Source organism: Triticum aestivum, chromosome 3B, assembly GCF_018294505.1.
Source record: "Triticum aestivum cultivar Chinese Spring chromosome 3B, IWGSC CS RefSeq v2.1, whole genome shotgun sequence".
Classification (NCBI taxonomy): domain Eukaryota; kingdom Viridiplantae; phylum Streptophyta; class Magnoliopsida; order Poales; family Poaceae; genus Triticum; species Triticum aestivum.
This window is the reverse complement of record NC_057801.1, coordinates 287,107,802-287,118,260: the sequence shown is the minus strand read 5'-3', so window position 1 is coordinate 287,118,260 and position 10,459 is coordinate 287,107,802. Positions and strand designations below refer to the sequence as shown.

Genomic DNA, 10,459 nt, shown 5'->3' with positions numbered 1-10,459 from the left:
TTATCACTGTCACTGTCTTTTTCATTGGGAATTTCTTCTTCTACCACAAGCTTTCTCCTACTTCTTCTGAGCTCATGGCTAACACTTTGTGCCATTGGTGGAACACTGCTACTGCCTACATTGTTGCTGCCTGCATGACACTGGTTGAGACTGCCTTTCTGAGCTTTAACATTAAACCTAGGACTGCCCCTAATTCTAGTAATAAATTGAGGAGACTTAGGGCTTAGTACAGGAGGAAGATCAGGTGTACCACTAACATGAATGTCATCAATTACATTGTCAAATGTCATATCTTTATGGTCGACAAACAACTGAAAATACTGAAATTTTGGGACAACTGCTGTCATGTGCAATGTGTCAGTGTCACAGTCCACAATCCGGAGACCATCAACTTAGATTCTTTCCAGGGAGCAACCAATACAAAGTGAAGTTCGATTGATCACTATATCCTAATTGTTGCATAAAATCAGTGAGCCAGAGAGGAGACCATGTATCTACTTCACATCCACCGAACACATCATCTTTGCCATCAACATATGACTTGGACTTGCCAAATCCGCAAAAAAAACATCATAGTTTATTTCTACATTGAAAAGCTCCTCTCGTGGTCCTAGATTGCAAGGGATCCGGTCATTGATTCAGCCTAAATGAGAAGGGGAACAAAACAGTAGGATTGGGATTAGGGTTACGAGCACTTACCATATCGCTGAGGAGGATCTCCAGGTTGCCGCAGATGTGGCGCCATCCTAGCGCCGCCGTCGCCGGACGATAGCCGGCAACGACCCCTCTTCTCACCGGAGCAGCGCCGCCACCGTCGATCGCCCTGTTTTCGCCAAAGGGAGAGGAGAGGGGTGGGGAAGAGGAACAGACCGCGAATGAAAGGGAACTAGGGTTAGAGGGTTTTTCTGCAAATATTCACGGCCGGTCGTTATCCCGCCTGGGCCCTCTGCTGTCGACGTGGCCTGGTCAAAGCGCCATGCAAGCTGGTCAGTAGGACCTCGGATAAACAACTTAAAAAGGTTTGGGACTTAGATATGCATTTTGAAAGAATTAGGACCCAATCAACATTTTTAGAAAAGAATTGGGACCGCGGTTGCATTTTAGTAAAAAATATGTACGTGGTATGTAAATAACCATGCACATGGACAAGAATAGCAGGCGACGGTGGGTTTTCCAATTGGCGGGTGGCGGCGGAAAGGGGCTCCGTCAGAGGAGAGAGGATATTGATCAGTAATAAAAAGGAAACGGCCGGACAAAACAAACAAAAACCAACAAGCAAGGAGAGAGAGGGGGGGGGGGGGGGGGGGGGCGGGGCAACGCAGCAACCAACTGGGGAAGGGGAAGGGCGAGGAAGACCGCGTCGTGTTCCTCGTCCCGTCTCCTCTCCTCTCCACCCCCTTCGCATTGCTCCTGACTTCCGATTAGATCAAGAAGAAAGGAGGAAGGAAAGGTACCCGCCTGCGCTCTTCTTCTTCTTTTGCTCGCGTGCTCGTGCCGGTGGATTCTTTTTCGTCTCCCATCTCATGCACCAATGCCCTTCGATTCAGGATTTGTTTGCTTTTTTCTTTCTCGAATGTGCCAATTTTTGCTTGCGCGATCAGCCCATGATGTGGCCGGCTAACACAAATAATGAGATGATATAACTGAAACGGCGCAAACAAATTCCCCTAATCCCCAAGAACGGGTCCAATTTTTGTTCACCGGTTTCATCATTCATCCCATCGCAAATGCTGCCAGCGTTCGTATTTACAGCATTGATGGATGGCGATTTCTCTATTCGTCTTTTTTCCCCCTAGGACAAGAGTAAAGAAAATAAATTCCGTTCTGGAAGCAATACCAATATGTTTTGCTTGGCTGGAAGGATCTAATGCCGGATTCACGCAATCTATTTCGCACATCCGTTTTGTTGAATTTCTTTATTTTTGTTGAATTTTAGGAGGCGATGGGGTGCTTTTCCTGCTGCGGAGCCGATGATGTTGGCAAGAAAAAGAAGCGCGATGATCCTTATGTTCCGGTCCCTGCCCCAGGTTGTTACTTACTCCCATCTTTGCTTCATCAGATATTTCTCATGGTCGTAAAGATTGCTCTGTAGTGATTCTCACTATGAATCCAATTTGGTTCTTCGATTGTAGATTTGATAGTTCACTGTAGAGCTAATTGAGTAATGGAAAGGAATAGTGTCTTATTCATCGTCCTATGGGCAGATGCATGATGTAACTCTAAATGTGCAAACAATTCTTTCCCATAATAAATACAAGAGTGTAAATACAATTAGCAGCTTCCAGCTAGTTTATTTAGCTGTCTCCAGAAAAGTAATAATTCCACTTTTGGCCATGCAACTGTGAAAATATTGACATTATGCATCGCATTTAGCAACGCAAATCCACAAACTGACAGGTTGAACCAGATTCAGTATAGGATTTCAGCTGTAAAATTTGTTGAATTTTGTAAACCTGCTACCCGTAAATTTGCCTGCAAGCGATAGCAGACAAGTGCTTACCAAGGGTGCTTGATATACTCAACTGGCTACATAATTTTGTACACTCCCAAGTGCTTCTGGAGCAAAGTTGACAAGATCACAGGAAGTTTCATATGGCAGAAAGACGACCAAGAGAAGGCTTCGGGTGGACACACCTTGGTTAACTGGAAAACTGTGTGTCTCCCAAAGAAGTTGGGGGGACTCGGAATTGCCGAACTTGATAGATTTGGGAGAGCTTTGCATCTTAGTTGGCCCTGGCTGCAATGGACCGACCCTGGCCCGGAACCCAAGTGGGAACAACAACGTGCACTGAGCTGCCCCCTTTTTTTATTTGATGCAAATCTAAACATCTGTGAATCAACAAATTTTGGAAGTGCACCTTGTTTGTTAAAATGTGCATCTTCTGCACCAAATGGCACCACTGAAAGCAATACTTTCCTGAGTACTTTAATTTATTACCTATTTATTTTGAATGCAGGGGGTAACTATGGTTATAACCGGGGGCCAGCGCCAACCCATGCCGTCCGTACCAGTAGAAGCCAGCTAATTGAAGTACCAGCCATTCCCCTAGACGAAATTAAGGAAATAACCAAGAACTTCAGCAGTGATGCTCTTATAGGAGAGGGTTCATACGCAAGAGTTTTCCTTGGTGTACTGAAGGATGGCAAGAAATCTGCAGTGAAGAGGCTTGACTCCAGCAAACAGCCTGACCAAGAATTCCTTGTGCAGGTTCAAGGCCTCTTTCCTTCCAAGATAATCTCTCTTCATGTAGGTGCCCCCTACGGGCTGCCGTTTGACTTCCATTTCTTTTGCAGGTCTCGGCTGTTTCAAGACTCAAGCATGACAATGTCATCCAACTTCTCGGGTACTGTGCTTTAGGGAGCACCCGTATTCTTGCTTATGAGTATGCAACAAGGGGCTCCTTGCATGATGTTCTCCATGGTGAGGAACAATTTAAGAGTTCTAATTTCGTAAATTATTAGGGCATGTTTGTTTGGGCCTTTTAGCTTGATGCATTTATTAAAGAATATATCAGCCCCTATTGAGTAACAATACTCACGATGGGATCAGATACCATTTATAGCTCACCTCATTTCTGTCAGTAATATAGAGCCATTCAAGACTCTAGCAAAGCTGATGAATCTACGGCTCGTGGTCATTACAGGTAAAAAGGGCGTCAAGGGATCCCAACCAGGACCAGTCCTATCGTGGATGCAGCGGGCGAGGATTGCTGTAAGCGCCGCGAGAGGGCTCGAATTCCTCCACGAGAAGGCAGAGCCACGTGTCGTCCACCGTGATATCAAGTCCAGCAACATACTGCTCTTTGACAACGATGTTGCAAAAATAGGAGATTTCGATGTGTCTAATCAGGCCCCTGACATGGCTGCACGCCTTCATTCTACACGTGTTCTTGGCACCTTTGGTTATCATGCTCCTGAGTATGCAGTCAAATAGTTTGAGTGCTTATAGATTGAGATGGGCAAATTGACATGTCGTCTTATACGTGTGGTTTACTTCTCAGGTATGCAATGACTGGGCAGTTAAGCGCAAAGAGCGATGTATATAGCTTTGGAGTGGTGTTGTTGGAGCTTTTAACTGGCCGCAAACCAGTTGATCATACACTTCCCCGTGGCCAGCAGAGCCTTGTGACATGGGTATGGAGCCTTCTTCAGATTCTACACTGGTTTCTGACAAGATGAAAAATAAAATCAAGTGTTTGGTATGTGCAGGCTACACCAAGGCTAAGTGAAGACAAGGTGCGGCAATGTTTAGATCCAAAGCTTGGTGTGGATTACCCTCCAAAGGCTGTCGCCAAGGTAAAAACAAAACAAAAAATTAAGAACACGATGATACTATATGTATATCAAGCAATGCAAACTTTGATGTTTAACTATAGTTTGCAGCTGTTGTTATACATAATTTTGTTCCAGTTACATCGTACACAAAGAAGCTTGTTTAAAACACATGTCCTTGTGAAACCACAACAAAGCTTTGTTATGCTGGAAGTAGACATGAAACGCATTATTTTGTCCCATATTCACCGTAATGCACATTGATTATTGTTATGACAGGGAACCTTTCTCTCGTGGTTGACAAAGTAGTACACTCAATTAAACTGTCAAAACGTCTTACATCTAGAAAACGGAGGTAGTATGTTGTACTCCCATAAAGTAAGATGTTTTTGGACACTACACTAGTGTCAATAAAGTCTTACATTATGGGACAGAGGGAGTAATTAGCAGTGAGAGTGAGACTGACATATGTTGTGGCAAACAGATGGCTGCCGTGGCTGCCCTGTGCGTGCAGTACGAGGCGGATTTCCGGCCAAACATGGGCATCGTCGTCAAGGCTCTGGCCCCGCTGCTGAACACCCGGACAAGCAACCGACCTGCCGGCTCGGCCTCCAGCGTCGCCGTCGAGTGATCTCCAACCGACTGCATGCGACGATCTGGTGATGCTTAGGGCGTTTTGCCCTGGATTTTGCGGGGTGGTGTTGTACATGTCAACATGTGTGGTGAGGTGAGGTTTTGTGTGGTGTGGTGTGGTGGGATCTGATTTTCTTCCTCCCTTGGCGGGGGCTCGCGCTGTTGTACGTTGGGCAGGCATGCATGGTGGCCTCTCGACCTCTCCTAGTGAGCAAAGCAATGGACGATGTGCTTCTTGCTTGGTCACTCTTTGCCTTCCGTGAAATGCCAGCAATTTCGGATGGCTATTTGAAATTGCTTTAAATTCACACACAAGAGTGTCACTAATGATCCTACAACCAGGTGTACTGCACACAGCACTGTTAACAACTTACAGCAGCACATCGTCAGGACAACCGGTGTAGTACAGATAAATTGTTTAAGTAGTAGAAAACCAATAGCCTCTACAAATAAATCATACACAAAAATGTTACAACCATCCAGAAACAACACGAAATGCACGTTTTCTCATCAGCCCTTTCGTAGTCAAAGCTTCCATCGTTGCTAGTTTGTTGGAGAAATGTGAATGCTTGCGTGCTCTTGCTCGGTTTGGAATCTGGGTTGCCACTCTTGTCAGTGTCGGAGTTGTCCCGTTGCGAGTCCATTTCGGTGCTCCCCCCTGCGGTTATGCTTGTCCTGCTCACATCATTTTTCTGCTTTCAGTATCATAATCAATCAATGGTCAATATATCCTCTATAGCACTAAGCTCCCTACCTCGCAAAAAAAAACACTAAATAAAACAGCAGTAAGTAAGGTTCAGAACAAGTGCATGCAGGAACACAATAAACAGGACACTTTTTTTTAAACTATAACTGAATGAACAGATTGACCAAACAATTAGGAACTGGATTCATTTCACGCAGTAGAAGGAAGTAAACAGAAGGTACAGTTAAACTAAAAAGAAAGGATTTCTACCAAAATTATGAGCGGCACTAACAGTACTATGAACTGAATCAAAAGAGGAGAAGCAAATGTTGAGAAAATTCAGACAGAGCAGCAGAGGTTACAGGAATTCAGTTTTGAGTAAGATTACAGGGATAGAAGGGAACTGCGTTACAGAATTTGTAGGCAAGAAAAGGGATATTCAGACTGGATCGACACTCAAGCAACGACGGGAAAGAAGGGACGTGCGTTCTTCTTTCGTTGTCTCCTTTATGTCATCCCGTCTTCCCTCTCGATCCTTCATTTCCCTCTCTATTTCTACCTGCCTCCCAGAGAGACGGTGGCTGTAACAGCTAACAACACGGCTCGCCGGGGTTCAGATACCCCAATTCCCTTGGTCTAAGGATCCTCCAAAACTGATTCCGCTCAAGCAACAACCCATGGTCCGGTTCGAAGGAAAACGTCGGAGCTCTCCCGATGCTCAATTTTCAGGGAGCTTAGTGGATTTACAAAATATATAGAGGGAAGAACCACGTACCTCGCTGCCCCGGAATCAAAGAGAAGGGAGGAAGAATAGATGGGACCGGGACAGGGAACCGAGGCGGCACCAAACACCCCGCCCCACCCCACCCCCAACGTAGCGATGGCGTACAGCAGAAGAGAACCTCGAGAACAGGAGCACTCACACCGCCCGACCTTCTCCACCGGCAAGCACGACGAACCACACCCAGGCCAGGACCACGGCACCTGCCTCTCCCCTTGTCCTTGTGGACAGCCGGCCAACGCGCCCACTCGACACACATCCACCAATGCACTCCCAGCCGCCACGCCTCCCACCAGGCCTGACCAGAGGAGACTGGACTTTTCCTCACCGACATCCTTGACCAACGCCCCTCCGGGCCGCCGGCGCTGAACAGAAACGAACGAGCAGATCCTCCTCGGTAAGCAAAAAATGAGACGGAACTACTGCTCTCTTAAGGAGAGAAAAGAATTAGCGGTGGAACTAATAATGGATGTACCGGAGGCAAACTTGAAGGAGCCGAGCCCATGTCGCGGTGCATCTGGATCGTGTAGTCCGAGGAAGGGAGGCTGCCCTCGTAGCCGACGGACTAGATAAGGTACGGCTGCGGGCGGGCGGTGCTGAGCTCGAAGGCCAGGTAGAGCCGGCCGGACTTGGACACGGCGAAGGTCTTGTTCCTGACCAGGGTGAGGCGGCCGTCGACCGGGGGCACGGCCTCTGGGCTCCTGCCCTGGAGGTAGTACTGCTTGGCGACGCCCTTGCCGCCCGACGACCAGCCGACCCTGGCGCTGCTACCGACCATACCCCCTTTGCCCGAGAACCCGACCGGCGGATTAGCAGGGGAAGGGCACCGCCCACCGCGCCATTGCGGTCTTGCTGCCAAGGGGCGGCGGCGGAAAAGATGGGGGAGGAGAGGCAACGAACGAGAGGGAGGTTCGCGTTGCCTTGGGAAGGGAAAGGAAAGAAAAGGTCTTTTTTCTTTATCTGCGGCCTGCGGGAGATGTGAACCGGCGACCAGTCTCGTGCGAGCCACGCTCACTCACATCCGGCCCAGCATCTGATAACACGTGAAGGCGAGCGCAGCGAGAGAGCAGCCCAGCCGCCCTGCCGTGCGTTACTCCGACGCCGGCGTCCACCACACCGCTGCCAGCCGCTCCGGCTCCGGCGGCCATCCGCCCTGCTCTTCCGCGCACGGTGCGCTCCTCTTCTCCCGCGTGCCCCCTTCCCCCGTGCGCGCCATGGATCCAATCCATGTTCCGTCACCTCGGCCTTCCAGGGCGAGCAGCGGCCGGCCGTCTCTGGCCTTGGCCTCTCGTCGGCGTCGGCGTCGGCGTCGGAGAGCTCAGCTGGGGGCGGGGCCCCTGCGGCTCGGCCGGAGGAGGGTCTTGTGGGTGGCCCGTCGCGGCGGATCTCGCCGTGGCAGGAAGCGCCTGCATCTAAGAGGACGCTTTGGAAGCGCCGCCTCGAGGAGCGGCCGTCGGTGGAGATTTCCCGGCGCCCTTCGCCCGGCCGCAAGGAGTTCTCGCCGGAGATGCGGGACAGATGCTTCAAGTGCCTAGAGAAGGGGCACTTCCTGAAGGACTGCACGAACAAGGTTGTGTGCCTCTGATGTGGGTTGCCCGGACATGTCGCCAGTCAATGCAAGAGGCCGCGCAGCCCGTCGTCGGTGGAGGAGCTCAGGCGCGATGCCGCTGCCAAGGTGGCCAGAGGCGCTTCGGGCTCGCGTGTGGGGGCATGCTCGGGTCCGTCAAGGCCGAGCCTATCGGCGCCGCGCGCGCTGCCGCCTCCTTCGTCGTCGCCTTCGGGCGTCGCGGCGCCGGCGGATTGGCCCCGTCCGGCGGGTCCTCGATTGGTGGTCGCGCCTAATCTGGAGATGGCGCCAGCAGAGCTTTGTGTTGTCAGACGGTCGAGGGCTATGGTTGAGCTAAGGGGCGACTCCAGAACGCCATGGTGGTGTACATCGGTGGAGATAGGTCGGAGCTCTCGCCGGAGTTGGTTCTGCAGGCGCTGCACGACAAGCGGGGCATCTCACCGGATAGAGTGTCCGTTCACAGGTTCATGCCGGAGGACTTCTTGGTGGTGTTTGTGAGGCAGGAGGATCGAGTCAGTGTGGGTTTGTGGCCGGTGCTGGAGTTCAGAGGGCTCAGGTTTGCGTTTAGGAGGTGGATTCGACAGAACCAGGCGGTGTTCGCGGTGCTCCTGACCAGGGTCAGCTTGGAGTTGGAAGGCATCCCCTCATGCCTGGGAGCTTGAGGTGGTGGAAAGTCTCCTGGGTGGTTCGTGCTTCATCGAGTCTATTGCGCCGGAGACATCGTCGCGGTCTGACCTGGCCTCATTCAAGCTGCTTGCTTGGACAGCGGATCCGGAGGCAATTCCTACTAGCAAATGGTTGGCGGTGCCGGAGCCGGAGGAGCATCGGGAGGTTTTCCAGCCAAAGGCACTGCAGTACAGGGTGCTGATTCATCTGGCCGCGGTCACCACCTTCCCCGACAGGGAGGAGCCATGGTTCCTCATCGGCGCCTCCTCGGGCAGTGGACAGAGCGGGCTTCCCGGTTCAGACATGGACATGGGTGGAGGAGCCACCACGCGCCGGTGCGTTTGGCAGTCAGGGGTGGGAGACTTGCGTGGGGATAACACGCGCGGCCGTGCGGGAGCGGCAGTTGGCCGGATGTTCGCCGCAGTGGTAGCAGGTGGCCGGGTGTCGGCGGCCTGGCAGCTTCCTCCATTGGATCTGGTGCAACATGATGTGGGCGAGTCAGGTGGACCAGTGGCCTCGGTTCAGGATAGGATGATAGCTCGGCTGTCCGCTTTTGACCGTCTGGGCGTGGCGACTTGCCAGGTTGTGGCGCTCGAGATAGCGACAGTTTTTTGAATCGGGAGGGCGCCACCACCGCTGCCTTGCCACCGCATGCCTTGGCTTGCGTCTCGCTGTGGGACCCGCCCCGGCAAGCTGCGGTGCTGTTGCCAAGTCGGCATGCTAGCGGAGAGTTTCAAATTATGAGGGAGTCGGTGGAGGGTCCGGTGCATCGGGGGCCGGTCGCGATTCTGGAAACGGCGCCCATTGGCCAGGCTCCGGCAGTGGGGGCCCAGGGAGGCGGATTCGATGCAGTGTGGATTGGCGGGTCAGTCTGGGATATTGGAGCGCGGTTCTCCACGGACGCAGCAGGCGGGCTTCGAGGTGGAGCGGGATCAGATGGACCCCACCCTGACGCGGTCTGTGATGCTCGTGGGGCCACTCGACGTGTCCATCCCCTCTGGTTCGGCTTCCGTGCCTGTCGTGACCCTGAGCGAAATTGTGGTAGACCCGCCGGCGGTTTCCGGAGTGGCGCATGGCTCGCCAGTGGACGTGGTGGGCTCTGGTGCGGATGCTTCGGTGGTTGAGTCGTTGATTCCGGCTTCGCTGATTGGCTCGGGCGTGGAGACGAATTCAGTGCCGATCCCAGAGCAGCAGGACGACCCGCCAATGATTGGAGTGGCATCTCTTGCATGTGTGGACGTGCAGTTACAAGTGGCGCCCTCTCAGGACCGCGCGCTGGTTCAGGTGATTCCGGACGTGAATCAGGCCATGCAAACATAGATTTCGGAGGGAGATGGGGGTATGACACCCCAGGAGGTGATTGCTTTCGATCGGGAAGCTTAAGTGGTTCTGTAGCGCTTTGGTTAGGAAGTTGGCCCCTCCGCTTCTTCTAGAGGTGCAGTCCTCTCTAAGGGCGGAAGCCGAGCCTTTCACTCCTCGGAGAGCAACACGTAGCGCAAAGAGGGCTCCGGTTGGGAAGTCCAAGGCTACGCAGGCGGAGAATGTGCTAATGAGAGCGCTAGGGCTGGTTCCGGAGGATTTGGATGGCAATGCCGACAAGATTGTGGAGTTGTCCGAGCTCTTCGACTCTCCGTTGAGGGAACAACATGTGAGGGTGATCGCGGCACTGTTTGGTAAGGAGGTACCATCGGCTCCTGAGATGAGCTCCGGCACTACGGTGTTGGTGGGCACGGCTTGAGGTTGCTTGTCCTCGTTGGTGTGGGTGTGCCCTTGGCTCTCATGGATCGGAACCCTCAAGTACTTTGTTGGAACGTGAGAGGGCTCAACAACCCCGCTAAAAGAAACGCAATTAGGG

At 52.1% G+C, this 10,459-nt stretch overlaps 1 protein-coding gene across 1 annotated transcript; it reads left to right on the top strand.

Moving 5' to 3' along the window:
- Positions 1 to 1,308: 1,308 nt before the first annotated feature.
- LOC123069740 (pto-interacting protein 1) lies at positions 1,309 to 5,213 on the top strand. Its single transcript, XM_044492682.1, has 8 exons — positions 1,309 to 1,450; positions 1,937 to 2,027; positions 2,958 to 3,208; positions 3,295 to 3,421; positions 3,645 to 3,918; positions 4,002 to 4,134; positions 4,210 to 4,296; positions 4,757 to 5,213. Exons 2-8 carry the CDS (start codon positions 1,943 to 1,945, stop codon positions 4,901 to 4,903), a joined length of 1,104 nt encoding a protein of 367 aa, XP_044348617.1. The 5' UTR covers positions 1,309 to 1,450; positions 1,937 to 1,942; the 3' UTR covers positions 4,904 to 5,213.
- Positions 5,214 to 10,459: the final 5,246 nt, after the last annotated feature.

Coding starts and splice junctions, on each gene's coding strand:
- LOC123069740 (XM_044492682.1), top strand. CDS start 1,943: ATGGGGTGCTTTTCCTGCTGCGGAGCCGATGATGTTGGCAAGAAAAAG. Junction 2,028..2,957: donor TGTTCCGGTCCCTGCCCCAG/GTTGTTACTTAC, acceptor TTTTGAATGCAG/GGGGTAACTATGGTTATAAC. Junction 4,135..4,209: donor AGCAGAGCCTTGTGACATGG/GTATGGAGCCTT, acceptor TGGTATGTGCAG/GCTACACCAAGGCTAAGTGA.